The sequence below is a fragment of the Calonectris borealis genome, chromosome 29 (assembly GCF_964195595.1).
Source record: "Calonectris borealis chromosome 29, bCalBor7.hap1.2, whole genome shotgun sequence".
Taxonomy (NCBI): domain Eukaryota; kingdom Metazoa; phylum Chordata; class Aves; order Procellariiformes; family Procellariidae; genus Calonectris; species Calonectris borealis.
Window position 1 is genome coordinate 4,174,901 of NC_134340.1, and position 22,186 is coordinate 4,197,086.

Genomic DNA, 22,186 nt, shown 5'->3' on the forward strand with positions numbered 1-22,186 from the left:
TAATAGCTGACAGAGTGGAGGGTAGGGATTTGATTACAGCGAGGTTGCGATGTGGCTGCTGCCGTTAGACGCTGCGGGGCACTGTTGCCCACGTGCTGTGCGGGTTGTGGAGGCCCTGACACCCACCGCGGGTGTAGGATGATAAAGCCGGCCTGTGGGGCTCGGGGGTTCTGCTCCTCGCGTCAAGGAGGGCGCTGCGCCGGCGGAGCAGAGCCGTATGTGGAAAGCGCCTGCCGCCCCTGCCCTGGGAAAGCTGCTTTTTGCCCTGATGAAAGCCCCACGGCAGCGATGAGCGCAGAGCTTTGTACTTTACCATGGAGGGGTGTCTCTTGGCTTTTTTTTGTTGTGACGGAAGAAGGCATTGAGGAGATGTGGGTCAGAGGTTGTGTCTGGCCACAGTCACCTCTTGAGCTCTTCAGCGAGGAGTGGGAGCTTCCAGCTCCGGGCCGGCATTTGTTCTGTGACCCAGAGGTCGGTTCTGATCTGAAAACTCAGGGAAACACAGAGACGACTCGTCTCTCTGCCCCGGGACACGGCCGTGTCCTGCTGCGTGTCCCCAGCTGTGTGACCTTAGGTGTGCTGTCCCGAAAAGCACGTTTTGGGGAGAAACCTCAACTGTTTGCAAGCTGACACCCTCCTCTCCATGTTTCAGTGTTGACAACAGCGAGTACATGAGGAATGGAGACTTCTTACCCACTCGCCTGCAAGCCCAGCAAGATGCTGTCAACATTGTGTGCCACTCGAAAACCCGCAGTAACCCCGAGAACAACGTGGGGCTCATCACCTTAGCCAAGTACGCCGGGGGGGAACTGGCCTCAGGGGGCCACTGAGGAGCGGCTGGGGGGCCTGTGAGAGAGCGCGGGGACAAGGAACAGGGGAGTGTTGCACAACAGGGCAGCAATAGCACAGTCTAAAACCAAACCAGTTCTTCTGGGAGGACTGGTACGAGAAAACCTGGTTTCCTGACCGGCCTCTAGCTTGTTGGGCTCGCTCCTGCAATGCCAGGATATGTTATGGAGGCTCTTCTCTCTCAGGACCTCTCTGCCAGACCCATCCTTCTGTGGTCTTGTGTCCCAAAGGGTGGCAAGTAAGGGCTGAGCTGTCACTGCAGCTCACGGGCAGCCCCGAGAGGGTCACTCCTCCATTTTCCTGAAGTCTGCAGGATTTCAGTGCCTCTGTGAGCTCCCTCTTTAGCCAGAGTCGATTAAAATTGGCCAGTGGGCTCAAGGCTGCTGGGGCAGGGGACAGAGACACACGCAAGCCTTCGTGCAGACAGATTACTTTGGGTTTTTTTAGGAAACCAGGCTAAAAGTCTTGCTCCCTGTCCGCCCTGACCCACCAGAGCCAAGTGCTGGCTTGGAGCAGACACCAGCTGCAGGCTTAGTGCAGGGAGGGCTTTTCCTACCCCCGTAGCAAATAAAGGGTTCACAAAGACGTTCTCAAAGAAGAGGTCGCCAGTGTAAGTGTGTTTGCGTTGCAGTAACTGTGAAGTGCTGACCACGCTCACTCCAGACACAGGCCGGATCCTTTCAAAGCTACACACGGTGCAACCCAAAGGGAAAATTACCTTTTGCACAGGGATCAGAGTTGCTCACGTAAGTGGTCTTGTTGGTTCCTCACGAGCGAGTCTGCATCTTTCTTTGTAATTCCTTTTGCCTTAGTGCGTCCTGTTAAATTACCTGTCCTGTTGATGGCTTGGATACGGGGAATCTTGTTCTCTTCCTGCTTCTATGGCTGAGCAGTGCCGCGCAATTCATTTTCGTTTTGCCTCCCTATCTGCAAAACGCAGCTGAAACCTCCTTTATAAAATCCAATATAAAAGCTCAGAAGTCCAATAGTCTGGTCCTGGTTTGCTTCCGAGGAACCTGGCAGCTGCTTCGCAGAAGTCCGGTCGAGCTGCACAGCCCTTCCCCCCCTGAGGAGAGCAGCTCCCAGCCGAGGGGCGTCCCCCAGGATGTGCCACCCTTTTGTCCTGTTTTCTTGCTCTGTCCCAGGCCACCTCTTCGCCAGCAAACTGCTCCCAGCTGAGTCACAACTACCAGCAAACGGGAGGCCCTTGGGGCATGCCTTCCTGGAGACAGTGTGGTGAAACTTGCCACCGAAAAGTCTCTCCTGGCATTTAGCCTAAATTTTCCTGCGTAACAGGAAAAGTAGCAGGGGCGACTGCTGGCCACCGCTTTTTCCTGAGAATTGCTCCTGGAGTACAACATGACCTCTGTCTTGCAGCTGGCTTTAAAACATCGCCAGGGCAAGAACCACAAGATGCGAATCATCGCCTTTATTGGGAGCCCTGTAGAAGATAACGAGAAAGACGTGAGTAATGGCCAGTCCAGGGCAAAAATGTTGGGTCAGCTCCACGCTCTGCTTTGGACCACAAATGGGGTTTATCGTTTGCTCCCTGCTCTGCACTGAAGTAAGGCTTCATACCCCAGCGAGCAGGCTGCCTGACAGAGCCGCTTGAGCAGGGCGGCGCTCAGCTAGGAGGAGAGGGAAGGCCGGATCCCTGGGCGCCGCCAGGCCTGAGCCACGGTCAAAGATCCAGTTCTCCCACTGTCCTGTGGAGGATTGCTTCCCTCCCCCGTTCAGGGGAGTGCCAGGTCCTGCGCCTCGTGGCTGTCACCTAGACCCCTTTGGGCTTTTTGCCTGAGGAGCTGGGGGAGGAAATCTGTGTCCCTGAGCAGAAATAATGCCCTCAGCCTTTGGAAGACGCTGTTCTGTTGGCACTTGACCTAACGCAAGTGAAGTTAATCCAGGTGTTCTGGGTCTCTCTGAAAGAACAGGTCAGACACGTGAGGAGGTGCTGCCTGTCCCAGGCTCTTGCCGTCCCCCTCGATGGGGACGGTTACTTGCTCTGGCAGGAACAGCTCCCTCGCTTGTGCCGCCTCGCGGCGCCTCGGGCACTGTGCGGTGGCGCCTGTCCCAGCCGGAGAGGTGAAATATCTCAAACGCTTCGCTGCTGGGAGGGCTTCAAACTGGGAAACTGATTTTGGGCTTCGTGCCTCCAGGACTGAATCCTAAGTTTCTGATGAGCTGAGCGCGGGTAAGAGCCGAGATCCAGGCAGTGAGGAGCTAACGCCGCGGTGTCTCCTCATTGCAGCTGGTGAAACTGGCAAAGCGCCTGAAGAAAGAGAAAGTCAATGTTGACATCATCAATTTTGGAGAAGAGGTGAGACTCGGCCGTGTTTCTTGCCTAAGATCCGAGGCAGGATTTTGTATCCTTTCCAGCCTGGAGCCCTTGCTCGGGCACGCAAGGATACGAACAGTTCTCTGAGCCTCGGTCTCTTCAGCAGCTGCCCCAGTAAAAACGCTAACGTGGAGAGTAACGTTTCCTCTGGGAAGACACCTCTCCCGTTTCACTGCAGGCCTCGTTAAATGCGTTCCGTCCTGATGGAAACAGCGGAGCTCTTGGCTCCCCCGTAGTGCGGAGAGACGCGGGGTGTGCGCAGCAGCCGGCCCCCCCCCTCGCAGAGCTGAGGAGCCAGGCAAAGCTCTAGTCCCAGCCTTTCTCTTTGGCCCTAGGAAGCCAACACGGACAAGCTGACTGCCTTCATTAACACCTTAAACGGCAAGGATGGCACCGGCTCCCACCTGGTGACGGTGCCGCCGGGGCCGAGCCTGGCCGATGCCCTCATCAGCTCCCCCATCCTGGCCGGGGAGGGAGGTGCCATGCTGGGCCTCGGCGCCAGCGACTTCGAGTTCGGCGTGGACCCCAGCGCGGACCCCGAGCTGGCTCTGGTGAGCGACGGGGAGGTGGAGGGCGGCTGCGGGCGCCGAGCTCGGTCCGTCCGAGCTCTGCCCCGCTCAGCTCCCTGCCGCTCCCCCTCTCCGCAGGCTCTGCGCGTCTCCATGGAGGAACAGAGGCAGCGGCAAGAGGAGGAGGCCAGGAGGGCTGCGGCCGCCTCTGCGGCTGAGGCTGGGATCACGGCCGCTGGCGGGGACGGTAAGGAGCTGGGCAGGGAACGAAGCAGGCAGGGACGGGCAGGACGTTCCCCAGGGAGGGGGTCCGTGCGGGCTGCCCTGGCAGAGCTCGTCGCTCTGCTCGAAGCGTCTCTGTGCATGGCGGGGCCCTTTGCGCTGCGTGGCGGTTCCCAGAGCCGCTGGGGTGCAAGGCGAGAGGCGGTTTCTGCCTCGGAATGTCGGAGGGAGGCAGTTTAACTGCAGCGTGCTGGGGAGCTGCCTCTGCTTCCGCTGGAACTCCCAAAGGGAGGTGGACCCGCTTCTGTCCTGCGCGCCGCAGGCCGCGGCTCTGCTCCGGTCCCCTTCCCCAGCGGGGCCAGGGTGCGAGAGGGGACGGGGGTCGCCTTGCTGGTTTCCGAGCGCGGGTTTTGTCTGCGCAGATTCGGACGATGCTCTGCTGAAGATGACGATAACTCAGCAGGAGTTTGGCCGGGCCGGGCTGCCCGACCTCAGCAGCATGACGGAGGAGGAGCAGATCGCCTACGCCATGCAGATGTCGCTGCAGGGAGCGGGTGAGTGCCCGGGGCCGGCTCTCGGCCCCTTCCCAAGGGGCAGCCCCTCCGCCTCCGGGACTGCAGCCGCCAGCCCCTACACCCCGACGCGTCCCACGGTGGGGCTTTGTCACCCGGGCACCAGGTCTCCCCAAACGCTGGTGGGGCGGGTGCGAGGGTCGCTCCCAGGAGCGCTGGGGGGCCGTGGGTGTGTCGATCCGCCGTCCCTCTCCTCCGACAGAGTTTGCCCAGGCGGAGGCGGCGGAAGTGGACAGCAGCACAGCCATGGATACCTCCGAACCCGCCAAGGTGAGCTTTTGTCCTCCGGGGAGGGCATCCCCTCCCATCCCTGTCCCCTCTCCCTCTGGGAGGAAGATGGGGGGACCCAGCCTGTCCCCAGCTCCTCTCCCTCTGCCCACAGGAGGAAGACGACTACGACGTGATGCAGGACCCCGAGTTCCTGCAGAGCGTGCTGGAGAACCTGCCGGGCGTGGACCCCAACAACGAGGCCATCCGCAACGCCATGGGCTCCCTGGCCTCGCAGGCCTCCAAGGAGAGCAAGGACAAAAAGGAGGAGGAGAAGAAATGAGGGCGCCGGGCCGGGGCTCGCTGCCGCTGGCCCCGGGGGTGAGTCGGCCGCCTGCCCGCGGGGCCGGGGCCGGTGCGGGGCAGCGCCCGGCGGGGCAGGGGCGGGCGGGCTCTGCTGTAAGGGGGCAATAAAGGCTTTTCCACGGGGGTCTCTGTCCTGACGCCTCGCTGGGGATGAGCCCTGCTGGGGGGCAGCCTAGACCCTTCCTGGGGGGCAGCCTAGACCCTTCCTGGGGGGCCGCTGGTTCCCCTGCACTGGGGGGAACTGGGCCCCGGGTGTCCTCTGTGCTGCAGGGAGGGGGACTGGGCCCCGCTCTCCCCTGTACTGGGGATACTGGGCCCTGGCACTCCCCTGTACTGGACCTCACTTTCCCCTGTACTGGGGGGTACTGGGCCCCGGCACTCCCCTGTACTGGGGGGTACTGGGCGCTGCTCTCCCCTGTACTGGGGGAACTGGGGCCCCAGGTCTCCCCTGTGCGCCCCCTGCCCACGTGTCCGGGGGCGGGGCCTGGCTGCCCCGGCCCCGCCCCCTGCACCACCTCCCAGCATCCCCCGCTGCTGCCCGCAGGATGTTTACCGTGAGGCCGGAGGGGGTGGGCCTTGGTGGTTGATGAGCAGCGGAGTCAGCCAATCAGTGAGGGGGTGGCATGGATGTTGTCGGTCGTGGAGGTGGCCAATGGGGTGGGGAGGTGCGCTGGGGAGGGCGGGATTTTGTGTTGAGTAGCGGACAGGCGGTTCAATGGGTGGCAAGGCTTTGTCATGGCGGGCTGGTGCGCGGGCCAGCCAATGGGGGAGCAAAGAGGCAGGGGCGTGCCTGAGTGACAGGGCTCTTCACCAATGGGGCTGAGCTTTGTGCATCACGTGCCAGCCGGAGGTGGGCGGGGGAGGCACGTAATCCCCTCCCTGAGTGACAGCGTTGCCAGCAAATGGGAGAAGATTGTTGAACCGCCTCCGAGTGCTTTCAACCAATGGGACTGGCGGAGTGGCGAGCCCCCGCGTTGAGCGACAGGTCACTCGCTCAATGGAAAAACAACAGCTGGGAGACGCCCTGATGGACATTTCCTGTGGCCAATAGCTGCGAGAACCCGTATTGAAGGACAACCTCGTTTGACCAATGGAAAGCGGAAGGAGGCGGGATGACTTGATGAACAATGCCTCCAGCCAATAAGCAGCGAGGCTGCCCCGTGGGCGAGCCAGCGCCAACCACCAATAAGCAGCGGGGCAGCGGGGTGGGCGGGGACCGTGCTTTGAATGGCACCCCCGCCCCCCAATGAGCACACCCCGCGGGAGGCGGGCTCCGGCCGCGGAGTTGTCGTCCGCTCCACCAACGGCGAGTGCGAACAGCCGCGACCACCCGGGAGCGACAGCTGCGCTGGCCAATCGCAATGCGCGCGGCGGCGAGTGGCGGGCGGCGCCACCAATGGCGCGGCGCGGGGGGGGCGGGAGCGCGGCGCGTGAGCGGCCGGCGGCGGAGGGCGGGGGGCGCGAGCCAAGCAGGAAGTGGCTGAGGAGAAGCGGCCGCCGCGGAGGGGCCTGGGCGGGAGCCTGCCGCCCCCCGCCCGCAGCAGCAGGTACCGCCGCCGCGGGACCCCCGGGCCTCACACGGGCGCGGGGGGCGGGCGCGGGGGGCCCGGGGCCTGGAGGGGGGCTCCGGGCCCGGAGGGGGGGCCCAGGCCCGGAGGGGGGGCCCCGGGCCGCCCCGGTCAGAGGGGGCCGTCCTGCCCCTCTCCCGCTTCAGGACGGGGGTGAGGAGGAGCCATCCCCCTCCCCGCTCGGGATGTGGGGCGGCGGGAATGGGCGGCCCCTCCCCTGCGTGCTTTGGGGTGGGGTCACGGTCACCCCCTCACCCCTGCGGGGTTTGGGGGGGGGGGGGTGTCACGGTCGTCCTCTCTCCCCCCGGGCCCTGGGGGAGGTACCGTTTATCCCCACCCTCCCCACGAGATTTGGGGGGGGTGGCAGCCTAACGGTCATCCTGTCCTATCGCCTTTGGAATTGGGGGGGGGACCGTAACAGTCATTGCCTTTGGGATTTTGGGGGAGGGGAGTGGTCGTGTTCCCCTGCGTCTGCTGGGAGGGCTGAGCGCATCCCTCCCCCCCCGCCTGGGGGGGAGCGCTGGTCGTGACTCCCCTCCCCTCTGTCTCTGGGGAGCCTGGTCATGTCCCCCTCCCTCCCCAGCAGTGGGGCTGATGGTGCCCACCTGCATCTCCTGGGGAGACCTGGGCTTGGCCCCCCACCCCAATATCACTGGGAATGGGGGGGGGGGGGCTTTAGTCATGCTCCCCTATAGTTAGGGGCAGGATGAGGCCTCCCATAGCTGGGGGAGGCTTTGGGGGGTTCAGATGCCCCCACAGCTCCTGGGAGGGCCTGGTCCCGGCTCCCTCTCTCCAGCTCTGGGATTTGGGACTGTTGTCATTCCCTTCCAGAGCTCCTGGGACTGAGCTCCTTCTTCCTCCCTGCTCTGGGGGGGCTGAGGAGGGGGAGGGCAGCCTTCCTTCTCCAGCACAAGGCTCAGAGGGGGGCTGGCAGGGCCCCCCCAATTCTTCAGCTGTAATATCTCTTGCAAATAAGGTGGTGTCTTGTTTTGGGGCCGCAGTTCCTGGGGGGATTTTCTTGCTCCTCCAGTTTTTGAGGAGTGGCCATGTGAATAAGAAGCCGGTCGGGCTCTGGGCTGTCTAGATCCTCTCTGGTTTCTCTAGGTACCGGTGTCCCGAGGATGGTGTTTGGGAACGGGGCGTGTGGGTCTCTTATCACATTCCAGCGTCCTGGGAAGAACAGTGCTGCGGCTGCCAAATGGTTTAGGGTTTTGGGAGGAGAGAATCTCGCTATGACACCGGTTTTGGTGGGAGAAGAGAATATGGGAGGTGTAGGGAGGATCCTGTTGCAGCCTCGGTAACACAGCCTGTGTGTTTTCAGAAGAAAAAGGGGGTCCTGTAACAGCTGACTGCCCGTTGGGGATGGTTGGGAGGAATCGGGAAGCTCTCTCGGTGTGGCTCCAGATGCAGGAGAAGGCTCGCAGAGAGGTGGGCACCGTCCTGACTTCCCACAGGGAAGAAACTGGGAATAGCGAAGACTAACGGCAGGTTCTTGCTGCCACTTCTCGAGGTGTCCAGCAAGGTTTGGGGGACGCTGGCCGGCTTTGGGACTGTGAGGTGGCCCCGGGCTGGGGGTGTTTTCGTTGAAGTCCTGAAGAGGAGGAGGAGGCCGAGGGGCAGGGAGTGGATCTTCTGCAGGGAGATCGAGCATTTCGGTGGGGCTATTTCTTGTGGGTCTCCTTGAGAGCCTCCTGGTTTTTGGTTTGTGAGAGGGAGAGTGGTTGGTAGTAAGAACGTATTGTTTGCTTTCAAACCCGTTTTTTTTGCTCTCTTTTCCTCCCATTTCTCGGTCTCGGCCCCTGTAAAGTCCCTTAATTCCTTCCTGCTGGTGTCTGCGTGTGATTGGGTAACGGGCAGCCCTTGGGGGCTGTGATTATCTCCCCACAATTAGTTTAATTCAAAGAGACTTCCCTAGAAGGTGAGCAGGGGAAGTTTGATAGCCTCCATACTTAGGTTTTAAGCACTGTGTTAGGAATTGAGCCTTGTTTGTGGAAGCAGCTGCCTCAAAGGATGTATTTTTAGTGTGTCTGAGGAGGAAAAAAAAATGCGTCACCCCACATGTGGCTGTGCTGGCATTAGCAGAGGCGGGAGGACGGGCGGAGGCGCTTCCCGAAGGCTTTCGTCCCCTGAGTTCTCCTGGTGAGGGTCTGAGGAGCAGCAGGAGGATCGGCGAGCGCTGCCAGCGCTTTTACTCCTGATGTTAATCCCACAGCCTGGTCTGTGCGAGGGGGCCCTGATTCCCCGTAGGGACCACTCTAAACCAGGGGGACCGTGCAGAAACGCAAGGCTCCGGCTGTTGGAGAGGTGCTGCGGGTGCGGAGGTAGCTCGGGATCTCCTGTGATGACTGGGAGTACCAACAGCACCCGAAGCTCTCATCGTCTTGCAGGAATCATGTTTGTCTCTAGTTTTCTGGGTTTATTCCACCCCAATTAGGTTCTCCTGGGTCTAATTCCTCCTGCTAACGTGCGATTGTCCCCTGCAAGGTATTTTCTAGGGCTTTAATTTATTTGTACTGTTAAGTACCTAAGCACACATCTGGGTACTGTAAAAATAATAATGCACTAATAGCAAGCAAGCGAGCGCAGTTATGGCGCGGGGCCGTCGTGGCGTGCGACGGGAGCGAGGGAACTCGGTGTTCCCTTCCTTTTGGCATCCTACGTGGCAGATTTTCTATTTATACCGCTAGAATAAACGGGGTGTCCTGGCTGAGTTTAGAAACTTTACATTGTAAAACCTAGTGTGATGAAATAGCACAAAACCTGCCGGGCTGGAGATAACTGGTAACTGCTCATCGCGACGTGGAAACGATCCCAGGTGAGGGGAGCGTCGTTAGGCTGAACGCTTGGGAGATCCTGGTCAGTCTTCCATGAAATGTCTGCCCGGAACCACCAAGCCCTTGTCCGCGTACACCAGTGTGGATCCTGGTCATACTGGTAAATCTGGGAACAAAAACCTCCCCGCGTTGACATTGAGGCTGCTTTATGCTGATCGTGGCTACAAAAACAACTACCAGTGTTTAAAAACTTAATTTTTCAGGCCAAATCGTCGGGATTTCTGGATCTCGTCCACCGCTTGTTTGTTTTGATATCTCCAGAAGTTAGCAGATGGTAGAGACTTAATTCTGTTAAACGTATGGGAATTTAATCCCCAACCAGCCTCCGGTCAGGATGCGTCGTCTCTGCGTGGCAGCTGTGCTCTGCGCCGGGATGGGAGCTTGGGACCGGGCTGCCGGGCTCCTCTCCGTGGGTTTGCACCCGGTTGCGGGGATGGGGGGACGGGGAAGAACCGAGTTTCCTGTTCCATTCCCTGATGAAGCATCTTTTTTGCTTGAATTCAATGAAATCTCTGAGTTAGCTATTCATATCCCGGCAGGGGGAATCTGTGTGTTTGCTGCGTGTTGGTGAGAGACCGTCTCCTCCCCCCTCCCTTCGCAGCTGATTTTAGCTTCGCCTCTTGCTTTTAAAGACTCGCTGTCGCAAAACCTATTGGAAGATAAAAACGATGTTTCAGTGGTGGTACTTGCCGGTTCTCGGTCTGACACCAGCCCTTTCTTTTTATTTCACCATAAATGTTACTCTCTTCTGTTTTTCTTTCCCCCCGATGCGTCGGAGGGAGATCTGGGGTGGTTTTGTTCTTGCCACGTGTGATCCAAACAGCGGGGAGGGATCCCCAAGAAGCCACGTTAGATGGACAGTGCAAGCGTGCAGAACAAAGGGAGCACGTTTTTTAATTACTTTAATTACAGCAATCATAAATCTGTCTTACAAAGAAAAAAAAGAGGGTTCAAACTCTTTGCGACCAGCGCCTTCAGACTGAAAGCGGCAAGAAGGTTGCTCCCTTCCCTGCGCGTGAGCCGGGCCGGTCTCGCTCAGCTCTGCGGCGGTGAGGAGCTCCAGCCTCTGCCCAGAGCGTTTGGAGACGGTGCTCGAAACGGTGGGGCAGCCCGGGCCGACGGATGCCGCTCCCTTGTCCGGGAGGGTTGCTGTGCTGCGGGGAATAACATGCTGGGTTTTTTTTCCTGGGGATGTCTGTACAGGACTAAACCCAAGAGCTACCTACGCCCATCCTCCAGCAAATAATTCAGCCTCCATACTTCAGGCCTCCTTGAGATCGGCGGCAGTGGGCAGACCGCAGCTGGGGATGCTGCGTGGCTGGAAATCCTTTCTCTGAGCTGTGAGGGGGTGTTTTTTGATGGAGAAAATATATTTTCTTCCTTACTAAATTTTAAAGCGGGGACGATTGGGGTGCGTGAAATAGGAGGCAGCATTTAAAAGGGAGAGGAAAATACCGCTGCTGGGCATGGATCTCTGTCCCTCGGCCTCCCTCGGCAGAACGGGGCTGGGTCGTGTCGGATGCTCTGGGAACACAGGCGCCTTGTTCGCAGCGGCAGAGCTTTAGCTGGCGAGCCCTTTTGCACAGATGCAGCTTATATCATTTATTTATAGAAATAGATATATACTGCCTGACCGAACCAAGTCGTGCTAACGCAAAAAAACGCCATTTTTTTTGCAGTTGCTGGCCACGTTTGTTGGTCTGGAGTAGGATTTTGCTGCTCTTTGTTCCCCCTCCCACGGTTTTTACCCCACGCCGAGCGAGTTCTGCCAGCAAAACCTCTAGGTGTGCCTGGGCTGGGTCCGGGCACAAGGGTGGCCTCGGCTCCAGGCTTGGAGGCTGGGATTTGCCACGGCATTTGCATCATCACAGCTAGTTCTGTTGGGCGATAATTTCTCCTCGTTGATACGGCCGGAGGCATCCGAGCGAGGCGCGTTTGCATTGCCGTGCTGGTGGACGGGGCCAGAGTGCTTTGCCGCACCGGCTTAGCTGCTCGGTGCAACTCCCGTGCAAGCGCCGGGCCTTGCGCCGTCCCCAGCTCCCTGCCCGCTCGCTCTCCCGTAGGAAATGGAGCCAGGAAGGGGTTTTCAAGCGGCGCTCCTCCTCCTCCTTGAGCTGAAGCGAAACGGCGCTGGCTGGCTTGTGCAGGCACGCAGCTCGCCAGCCGGTTCAGCCGAGGCCTTTGCAGTCCTTGGGTTTGGGGATTTTCTGCAAAGGGGAACGGCTGCTGCAGTGAGCTGCAGTAATCGTGGACGTGCTTATTCCAGATCAAGGATGAGAAGGGCCTGCCTGTTCCCCTCGGGAAGGGATCCCGCTGTTGCCGTGCTCCTGGCCGGCAGAGACGGCTTTGCCACGCCATGCGGGAAAACCGCAGACGAGGGGATTGCCGTGGCCGTTCAGAAAACCACTGCCAGCACCCTGCGTTTCTCCTCCGCTCCTGCTTGACCTGTGGAAACGTCCAGCTCGCTCAGCTCCGCTGCTCCGGTGCAAGGTCCGTGGTTGGGCGTACGGGGAGGAAGGGAGAGCAGGCCCTGGCGAAGCTGCTGCGGCAGGCAGATGCCTGGACCCGGCTCTGGGCTGGACGTGCGACCTGTTTAGATGTTAATGCGGAGGGACGGCTGAGCGGAGCACAATGGAGCACAAAACATGCGCATAATGGCTGAAGTTTTAATCCCCTGCTGCCGCCTGGAGCAGGGAAAACAATGCCGGGGGTTTCAAATGGCCCATCGAGCGCCCTGGCAGAGTATTATTTTCTACCTGGTACGCCCAGAGAGCCTTTTCATGTGCTAGAAGCAAAGAAAAAAGGAAAGGGGGAAGGAAGGAAGGAAGGACAGACAGACAGATGGACAGACAGACCCCTTTCCAAGGCATGTCAGCAGCAGGGCACAGGCTCCGCTTGGGGCAAGGTGGCATGCCTGCCTGAGAGGGGGTAGATTTCATTGGGAAAAATTAATAATTAAACTCTTGAAGTGCCTTAAAGTGACCGTTCTCTCCCCATCTGTCAGTGAGCTGATAGCCAGGCTTGGCGAGAGCCACCGAGCATCCCACTGTGCCACCTTCTCCTTGTGTGTTATCCGGGCCGTGCCGCAAAACCCTCTGGGTGCGGGATGAACCAGATCTGTTCGGGTTTCTGGCCGTGCCGCTCTCCGAGAGCGCGCCGGTTATCCGCCGGCTGCTGCGGCAGAGCAGGCTGAGATCCTGGCAGGAGAGAGGGGACCTGCCCCTGCTGAAACCACCCAAGCAGGACAGCTTGGGCCTCGGAGGGTGTGATCAGCGAGGCGCGGGGCGGCTAAGCGCGGAGAGGCACCCTGCCCAGAGCTCAGTGAGAACGGAGGAGCGGGCTATGAGGAGAAAAGTGTTTCAGAGCAGCCCCCATGCCAAGGGAGTGTTTTATTCCCGCAGAAGCTGCATTTGTGTGGCTGGAGGTGTTGGAGAGGATGGATTGGAAGCGAATAGCCAGCGGGTCGGCTGCGAGCGTTGGCTGTCCAAGCAGAGCCCGTGCTCATGTTTGGAGGCTGCAATACCTGCCTGGCTTCTTCCCTCAAAACCAGTACTGCTGGGCCATTCTTTCCCACCTTGATAACAGCTGCTGGGAATATATATCCAGGCGTGCTGGGATCGCTTGAGATCAAATCAGGATTGAATCACGCCACCCCTTTCGTCCCCTTGGCCTTGAGATGGGACATGCCAGGAAGCATGGCTGCGGGCTGCTCCGTACAGGCCAGCCCTCGTGGGACAGGTTATCGCATCATCGCCCGCAGGAGCTGTTTCGGCAGCAGCATTTACCGTTATTTTGGGTATCCAAGCACATTCGTGTTCAATAAATGACAAAAAAAAAGCCTGAAGTGCTGGAGCAAACTCTGCCGGGATCATGTCATCGTTGTCTCTTTTCTTTCCCTTAAATCCTGCAGCCACAGCTGCTTTTGGGTCCAGCCTTTGCGGCTGGAAATGCACAGGGGTGCTGCGAAAGCCGCTCTGGGCATCCCAAAACACCTCCTGACCCCAAAGCCTGCTCGGGGGCCACATCTGCCAGGGGCACGTCCGTTGCTCGAGCACATGGCGCCTGTGCCTTGAAAGCAGGTAAACCCTGCCCTCCCGACACGACCGACCGGTGTTATTTGCTGCTTAACGTGGGGGGGAGACGAAACCCCAGGGAGGGGGCGGCCGTCACGCACCGAGCACGAGGGTGTTTCTCGGTGCAGACTTTGTTCCCGGAGGTGCCAAGCGTCTGGATTTTGTACCGGTGGCATTTTGCACTTTGCTGAGTCGAGGCCTTAATTGCTCAAGCCCCCACCAGCCGCTCCTCCAGCATCGTTTCCTCTCCTGAGTGTGTGTGTGCTCAGTATGCTTCTTTTGGGGGTGATCCGTTCCTTGTTCAGTCTGAACCAGGAGGTGCGAGCTGTTTTTTGGAAAGCCTGACGCAAACATCTCTCCCCTGCGCTCTCAGTAAATCAAGCGGAGCTGGGCATTTGGGAGAAAACGATACTGTTGGCTAGCAGTAACCCTGGAAAGCAGCTGAAGAAAGAGCTGGACGTGGCAGGTGGAGGCCCTGCTGGGCAGGAGAGGGCCCAGACTGTGTGAGAAATGAGGCTGAAGTTTGCTCCCGAGCAAGGAATGGGCCTCGCACCTCTCTGCGGTCCGGCAGGATCTGCTGATGGCTCCGTGCCGCCGGCCGGGTGAAGGGAAGGGCTGACATGGAGGGACCCGGAGCGCCCGTTCCTGCTCTGCTGCTCCTGCTGTTGGGTGGTTCGGTTAGCGCTGGGTTTCTAAACTGGGGACGACTGGTCTTTAAAGCTCCCTTAGGTGCTCTTTTCCCGCGTGCTTTGAGCTTAGCACCTGTCAGAGGGTTTCTCCTTAGGTCCGAGTGGACGTCAGGCTGCAGACAGCAGCTTCCCTGCTGGAAAAAGGGAAATTGAGCTCCCAAAGCTGGGAACCTCAGGTCGTGTCTGGGTGTTTCCCTCTGAGCAGGAGGAGCTTGGGGGATTTGGCATGGAGATGACGGCTTACGAAACTCCCCAGACGCTGCCTTGCGTTGTCGTGAGCTTACCGCCTCAACGCCTGCTTCTAACCGAGCTGTTGAAGCTTCAACAGCCCCGTTAAGGTGGGGTAAGGGGGGACCGGTCAGCTCGGGCCTCTGGATGCTTCTGGGGTTTGACTCAGACCTTTCCCCCTTTGCGAGGTCTTGAAGAATCCTAAAACCAGCGACCCCGCACCTTTTGCCTTACTCCGTCCTTCAGAGGAGCTGGGGGGATGGTCTGCGCTCCCCCATCAGATGATATTTTCTCCCTCTAACGTCTCTCCCCTGTGGTTCTTGAGGCGTTTCAAAGCCCCAAACGTCGTTGGGGTGCCCTGATCTTACAAATGGTGAAGCGCAGGGATTCTCGCTCCCTTTTCCCCTGCGTGGCAGATCCCAGTCTGGCCAAGCTCAGAGGACCGCAGAGGCTGCTGCTGCAGCAAATGCAGACCCCTCTGTCCCAGAGCTCCCTGGAAAGGGCCAGGACACGTGCCTGGAGGTAGGGAAGAGCCTTTCCAGGAGTATCGAGGATTTTGCTTTGGGTTTCAAGTGGCGGGGAGGATGCAAATGCTGCTGGGGAGGCTGAGAAACCTGGTTTGATGTCAGAGCCCGGGCACCCCATAGTTCTGCTGCTTCTTGCAGCCCCCGTCTCTCCCGCGCCCTGCCCTGCCCGTGCGGATGGCAGCCGCGGGGAGGCCGAGCTGTGGAGTCTCTGGATGCCGGCGCTGGCAGATGGCAGGGGAAGGGGGGGCCGCTCCGGCCATCAGCCGCTGCGCTGGGGGGCAAGGCGGCGGGGAGGGACCCCTCCGGCTCGCGTTGCCACCGCCTGCAGAGCCGCCAGCGGTTGCCGTTAGACCACCGCCGTAGCCAGAGCCGCCCTCCCCAAGTGCCAGGGGGGCAGAGGAGTTTGGTGCTGGGTCATTTTATTTATTTCTCTCTCTTTTTCCCTCCGAACCTCCCCTCCCACTGCAGCGGTCCCCGCTGAGCCCTGACCTCATGATGTCATGCTGGGAGTAGGACATGTTGCTGGTTCTTGTTTAACCAGCCTGCCTTTCTATCATTTTCCCCCTCTCCTCCACGTGAAACCTGAGACCACTCTCTGTCTCTTCCCCCCCCTTTTTTTCTCTTTTCCTCCCTCTCCACTCCATCCAGAAGCTCCTTCCCATCAGGTCAGTACCGGGCTCAGGTCCCTGGCACAGCGGCTGCCTCTCTGGAAACGCAATGGGGACGGTGTTTGCAAATTCTGCTGCTAAAGGCTTGCTAGATAAGCAAATTCTTAGGAGATCAGGAGGCAGAGAGAGAAATCTCGTGTGCTGGCAAATCTTGGGTGCTGTGTTTTGGAAATAGGCTGTGCGGGTTTGGACTACGATTACGGAGCAAGTGGATGCGAGCGGGAGCAGGGGCGTGTCACTGAGGTGATGGCCGGGGGATTTCGTGGATCGCTTGAGGTGTAGATGCTGCATGCGAAGGGGCGGAAAAGCATTTGGGGTCGCGGAGGAGCGCGGGACAAGTGCGAGGGACGGGCACGAGCAGGGGCTGCTGGGTGCAGAAACCCCGTTAAGGCTCGGTGAGGGCTGGGGACGTGGGGGTGCCAGTTCCCTGCACGGTCTGTCCCCCAGATTGCTTTGCTGCCCTTGATGCTTCTCCTCTGCCTGCTTCCTTCATCCCGAAAAGGGGGAGGTAATATTTCCTCCCTGATTAGGAGGAGAAAAGGGGCTGTGGGAGATTTAATTCCATGTCCATGGATCCAAAGATTTTGATTTTGATTAAATGGACGTGGAATTAAATAAAGACTTTTAACGTGCAAGAGCCGTTCTTAATGTTTCTCTTTGTTTCTCTTCTGACCTGTGTTATCTCTTCCGAAGCTTGGCTGAACCCCTTCTGCCTTTCATATTAGCAAAACTAATTGTAGTTCTGGAAAGTAGTGAGGGGCAGCTAACGAGCGTTGAAGTTGGAGAATCTGTCTGGCACCGTGCTAGATACCAGAAGGTGGTTCCCAGAGCAGCCGGCCCAGGAGGGGCCTACGCAGAAGCGAAGAAAGCGGAGCGGGGAAGGATGTAGCTCCAGCAGGTACGGGGTTTCAGCGGGGTGGGATCCACTGGGGGCAGAATGAGTCCTGATGTGATGGGAGCTGGTCCTGGGACGGGTGCTGGTCCGGCTCCATTGGTGTGGCGTTCACATCACCCAGTGCCTCAATTTCGTCACATGTAACAGGGAACAGGGGCTAAAACCCAACTTCGTCAAGCGTGAGCTCGTTAGGATGTTACCTGTATGCCAGATCTCGCTTAAGAGGGAAATACTGTTTGGAGATGGGGAGAAAAACGGAAAAACAAAGTCCTCTTGCTGGGTCAGTGTACAGTTTTCTGCTGGGTTGACAGCAGCACAGTCTGTGTTTTCCGAGCAAGCGATCCTTCCGGGTGATTCCTTAATAGCTTGCTGTCAGACTAATAATATCTCTTAAAATCCTTTCATCTCTGAAATCTGGTTTACTTTTTGGCCTCAATTTGGACAGTAAAATGACACTGTTCTCTGTCACTTGAAAAATATCAAGTTGGTTTCAGCATCTTATTGAGGGAAGAGTTCTGTCTGGCTGCTTTCAGGAAATTTTCCTTTTTGGAGAGACCCTTTTGGAGCTGGGCACTGTGTGTGTTGCAGGGAGAAACTTAAATTAAACCATTTAAACAAACCTCACTCATTTTAAAGTGGCTTTCTACTACAAAGCCACGGCTGCTCGTACCAACTTGTGCAAAACTTGTCAAAACCACACTTCTAGTCCCAAAACAAAGGAGAGCTGCGCGTTTATCTCGCGCAATCTCTTGACCATGAAATCCGGGCAGCGGCTCTGCAACGCTCTGGGCTCTGCTCCCGGCTGCGCTTTCTTTGACGAGTTGCAGGGCTGCGGGGAAGGCAAGGCAAGGCTGCTGCGCTGCCGCTTTATCCGCGCCGGGGCAGATGGGGCCGATCCCGTCCCTCCCCAGCACCAGCTGCGAGCCGCATCAACCATTAATGTGGCTGCTTCGTGGGAGCGCGGCGGCGGGAGGAGCTGCCCCTGGAGAGAAGGGAAGGGGAACAGATGAACACTGACCGCTGCATAAATAACCGAGAGTGGGGCTACCGCAGGCTTTTCTTTCCTCCTCTCCACCAGTTGCCAGTAAGAGGGGGCTGGGGAGGATTTGGAGAGCGAAGGGAGGCACTGAAATGGAGAAAAGCTGCACCAGGTGCTACGAGTTTGTTGCTCGGGGGATTTACCCCCGTCCTCCCCCTGACAAGGTCCTCTGAAGATTGTCTGCGAGGTCTCCGCCGGGGAGTGAGATTGTATAACACCCAGTGCTCATTCGGCTCGTTAAAAACAGTTGTTCTCACCGGTGACGTCTCCCCTGCACAAAGGCTGGGGCTTTTGAGCAGGGGATCAGTTTTAAAATAGCTCTGAGAGCCCCGGGAGGACAAGAGGCAGCGATCCGCTCGGCTCCCTGCCGGCCAGGTGAACTTGTCCTTATTATTTTGTGTTTTGCAGATACCCGCGGCGGAGATTTGTTTTTCTCCAGGGTTCCCTGGGCGCTGGCGGCCCAAGGGAGGCCACCGGCTCGAGGCCTGGGAGCAGCGGCACGGGGACAGGTTTGTCAAAGGTTTCCTCTGTGCCTCGGAAGCTAATCCCGCTGTCACGTGGTGCCGGGAGCGCAGCCGTTCCCGCTGGCCTCGGACGCGGCGGCAGCAGGCAGGGCCGCAGGCAGGGCCGCAGGCCCCCCGCGCGCGTGTATGCGGGAGGGTGGCGTGGGGTGGGGGGTTAAACCCGGCTTAACTTTGTTCCAGAGTCGGGTTTTAAAGGGTGATTTTTCTTGTTTTGGTGCAAACTTGCTGGCGGGCAGCAAGTCCTCGCGAGGGTCAGGAAGGGAAACAGGAAAAGCAGCTTTTAAAAATAGCAAGCCCTTGAAATAGTCCCAGCGTTTGGCCTTTTTTGTCTGAACCACTCCGGCTGCTCCGGAGCGGCCCCCGCTCGCCCCGCCGGCCCATGGGCCAGGCTCGGCGGCCGGGGGCCCGGTGCTTCCGCAGACAGTGCCCGCCGCTCCCGGTGGGAAGCCCTTCGGGTGCTCTTGGCTTCGGGGGTGAGTGTGCAGTCCTCCGCGCCCCTGCCAAACCCCGGGCTGAGCAGCGTTTCGGAGCCCCTTGCTTGCGAGGGCTGGCTGGCGCAGGCTTCGATGGGGAAGCGGATCTCAAAAACCGTGTGAGCATTTTAAGGGCTGCGCGGTGGGCGCAGCCGGATGGTTTGCAAGGGCAGGATCCTTTGAATATGTTTTAACACGACCTGGTGCGGGACCAGCGTAGGAGCGTGGTGTGGAGACGGAGAATTGCCTCTCATTTGGTGTACAGAGGAGGACGAGGAGTGGCGATGGGTGAGCAGTCGTTCGAGCTCAGGCTCAGGCACGTTTGGGGGGGTTTAAGCAGGAGGAGTTTGGGGAAAGGAAAGCAGCGTCGTCTCCACGCATGCTGTGGCCAACTTTGGTGTCGTCGTCCTTCTGAAACAGCGAGCTGGGCAACCCCCCTCTTCTAATGAAGAAATAAGCTTTTCTTTTAAGGGAGGCCTGGCTGCTGAAGAGGAGATTTTTAGCAACATTTTATCTTTTTGTGGTAGACTAAATAAGCAAATGAGCCATAAAAAAAACAGTTGTGTTTCAGCAGTTACTCATCGTCTTATTATTTTAGCTGTGAGCCTCATTAACTTCTGGGGGCTTGCCGTGGTTCCCCTCAACCGGACCGATTCGGGGTCTGTGTCACAGCAGTGCTGCGGTGGAGCTGGGGCCGGTGTAAGCTCCGGGCCAGCTTTTCTGCGTTGCTAATACGAGCTCGGCATTGGTTTGACTGGGCCCCACCTGTGACCTCTCTCTCTGGTGGGGGATAATCTGCTGGTGGGAAACACCTGGGCTCTTGCGCGGTTGGGTCTGGTGGAGAGAAGCTTGGGTTGCTCCAGACCTGGAGCTGCAGGTCTGGGGACTCAGACCTGGAAAGCGGAATCTCCTCTTCCTCATGGTTGTTCTTCCAAAGCTTGTGGATTTTTATTATCTGTGCTGTGCTGTGGAGGGCAGCTACCCAAGACCTGCCTCTTGCCCAGCCTCCTGCTCTTCTGAAAGGCAGAAACGTGAACCTCGCAGCAGAGCGTTAGCAGAACTGCTTCCTCTTCCTGCGGGGGACCAGCTAAAACACCTCCCTGCCGCGTTTCAGCCAGACACCGTTACATCCCAGGTACCTGCGCTTTTTTAATAAGCATGCTGGCCTGCCGATTGCAGTCCTGCACCCAGCTTATGTCCCCTGTCGGATCGGACAGCGGTGACACAGCTGACCCCGGAGCAAAGCTGTGCTGCGGGAGCTGTGTCCTCCCTGTGCATCCAGAGCCTGGGCAGCCGCGCTGGACGCTGGGGATGGTTTTGTGAACAGCAGAGTAACGCGAAACTATCTCCTTCTGCCTGAAACTGAAAGCCTGGTGATTATTGGTGTGATTTGCTTTTGCTAGGGTTTTTGTGTGTGTATATTCATTATGCAAATAACGGGCTGTGGCTGCCCTGCTTTTCAGTTCTAGCCCCGTCTCTCCAGCCTTGTGCTTTGCTGGAGGAAGGGCTGGTTTTAGCATAGCATTGATGATTTCAGTTCAAAACCCCGTGTAACCTTGGGGTGACTTGTAGAGAACTGACGTCCGGCATTCCTGACCTTAGGAGTCACCTACCGAGAGGCTACGGCTCGCGGGCACGAGGCGGCTGGGTCGGCAGCGTGGTTGGGGTGAGAAGGGGATGGTTGGGGTGGGAAGGGGATCTTTGAGGTGGAAAGGGGACGCTAGTAACTCCGTGGTTTTGGACGCGGCAGCCTGCGCTGACTTCCTTCTCTCATCAGGGATTTGGGTTGCCCAGCTCGGCCTCCTTGCCGATCCCGTGATGCGTCCCGCTCCTGAGCGGCACACGGCGCGATCACCATGTTCGTCTCCCGGCAGGGCGGCCGGCAGTGCCGGCTGCGAGGCGTAGCCCTGGTCTGTGTGCTGCGCAGAGGTGCACGGCCCTGCCTTGTTTTTCCATCAGGGTAACCATCTCTGTGGGGTGTTTTTCGGGGTGATCCTGTGCCCCGCGTGCTTTGATGTGTTTTTGGTAGTAGGCAGGATCACAGAGCGGGGACTTTCAGATGTGGAGTCTGCTGACCTCTAATTTAGAGCCGGGGCTGTGATGTTCAGGGCAGGCTGGCAAACAAGTTTGGCAACCTTCTGGTCCACGGCTCTTCCTCGACAAATCCAGAGAGGATTTTGGGATCTTTTCCACAGAGCTCTGACTCTTTCTGTCCCCTGTGCTGCGGTTTCCCAAGCTGTGAAGCAGGGGACTGGTGACCACCATGCTGACGGGCGATCAGACCGGCTCTGAGCCGTGCGACCACGGACGGGTCCTGCCAGTGCTTCGGAAGGCAGCCTGCTCGCGGAAGGCTTGTGCACGGTGGGACGGCATTGCCCGCATCAGAGAGCTGTTTCCACGCGAAGCTGGTGCTTGTTGTAAACTTTTCTTTTTCTGTGAGGCAAGACAGTTAACACCACTTAGCCAGTAAGGTTAAAAATACCCTTCCCTTCCCCCCGTCGTTGGCTTTGTTTCACCTGAGAAAAATAATTCTTTTGCCTAAGAAAATAGTTGTGTTTTGAGCTACCAGAATAACTCCCCATGTCAGCCTGGTAGCGTTTGAGGTGGAGCCGGGTTTTTCCCATCTCTGCTGTCTCCTTTTTGGTAGGAGTTACTGACTCAAGACCATGACTCTCCTCTTCCATCAGAAGGGGCTGAATGAGAGATCTTAGACTTGGGATTTCTAACGACAACAATAAAAAAAACCCTTCCGGGGCAGAGACCTTCCCGTTAACACCAAACAAGGAGAAATACTCGTGTAATCAACCCTGTGCAGGGACTCCTGCAAGGAGGAGCCTCCCTTTCGGTGGGAAGCCATCACTTGAAGAGCATCTCTGAGAGCATGGAAGTGATGAACGGTTCATAAATGACTTCATTCCTGCCTTAAAGCTGTGAGCTTTTAAAAAAGAGACGGAGGATCCAGAATTGGTTTTGCTTTTAAAAGCAGAGATGCTAAAAGGAGGGCATGGTTGGCCAAGACCATGGAGTTTAAAGGCAAGAAAGGCCAGAACCCTTTTAGTGAGGGACTGGGAAGAAAGTAATCAAAGGAAACACTTAAAAAGATCAGTGTGCTATATTTAAAACCCATCTGTGAGCCCAGAGAAATCAGGTGCTGTGGGTTTGTTCTTTCCTCTCCCCATTGGAGACCCTGATAAAAATGAATTAAGGGTTTACGGCAGAGCAGGTCTTGAGCACAAAATAAAAGTAATAAGCCAGGCTGAGCACTGGGCTGGTCCTTTGTGGCCTTAGCACACGGGAGCGCTCCGTTTCCCATCATCAATGGTGAGAGGAGCTGGCGGTGATGCAAGCCGGCGCTTCGGAGATGGGAGCGACTCTTTGTGCCCGGAGCCGGGCCGCCGCGTGCAGTCCTGCCTCTGCCAGCGCCTCGGGGCTCTGCTCAGCCCAGCGGAGGTTCACCGTCTTACTGGCGTTCACTCGTGTGTCCTCCTGTCCAGGAGAGAAGCTCTTCTTTGTGTTTTTAGCCCTAGTCTCGTTTTGCTCGGGGAGGTATGGTGGGGGGTATATCCTTGCCGGAGGTGCTGGGGGTGCAGCAAGGCTGGCTCCTCCAG

The 22,186-nt window shown here is 58.1% G+C and overlaps 2 protein-coding genes across 2 annotated transcripts in view; both read left to right on the top strand.

Annotated features, from left to right (window-relative positions):
• LOC142094109 (putative PIP5K1A and PSMD4-like protein) overlaps positions 1-5,181 on the top strand; it is a 36,045-nt gene extending 30,864 nt beyond the window's left edge. The window contains exons 19-27 of the mRNA XM_075175947.1: positions 653-793; positions 1,481-1,595; positions 2,227-2,313; positions 3,098-3,166; positions 3,520-3,735; positions 3,832-3,940; positions 4,338-4,469; positions 4,690-4,757; positions 4,870-5,181. Coding sequence (XP_075032048.1) covers positions 653-793; positions 1,481-1,595; positions 2,227-2,313; positions 3,098-3,166; positions 3,520-3,735; positions 3,832-3,940; positions 4,338-4,469; positions 4,690-4,757; positions 4,870-5,037 — 1,105 coding nt within the window. The 3' untranslated portion in view covers positions 5,038-5,181. The remainder of the gene's footprint in view (positions 1-652; positions 794-1,480; positions 1,596-2,226; positions 2,314-3,097; positions 3,167-3,519; positions 3,736-3,831; positions 3,941-4,337; positions 4,470-4,689; positions 4,758-4,869) is intronic.
• A 1,309-nt stretch (positions 5,182-6,490) lies between these two features.
• ZNF687 (zinc finger protein 687) overlaps positions 6,491-22,186 on the top strand; it is a 29,801-nt gene continuing 14,105 nt past the window's right edge. The window contains exon 1 of the mRNA XM_075176216.1: positions 6,491-6,607. The gene's annotated coding sequence lies outside the window, so the exon portion shown is untranslated. The remainder of the gene's footprint in view (positions 6,608-22,186) is intronic.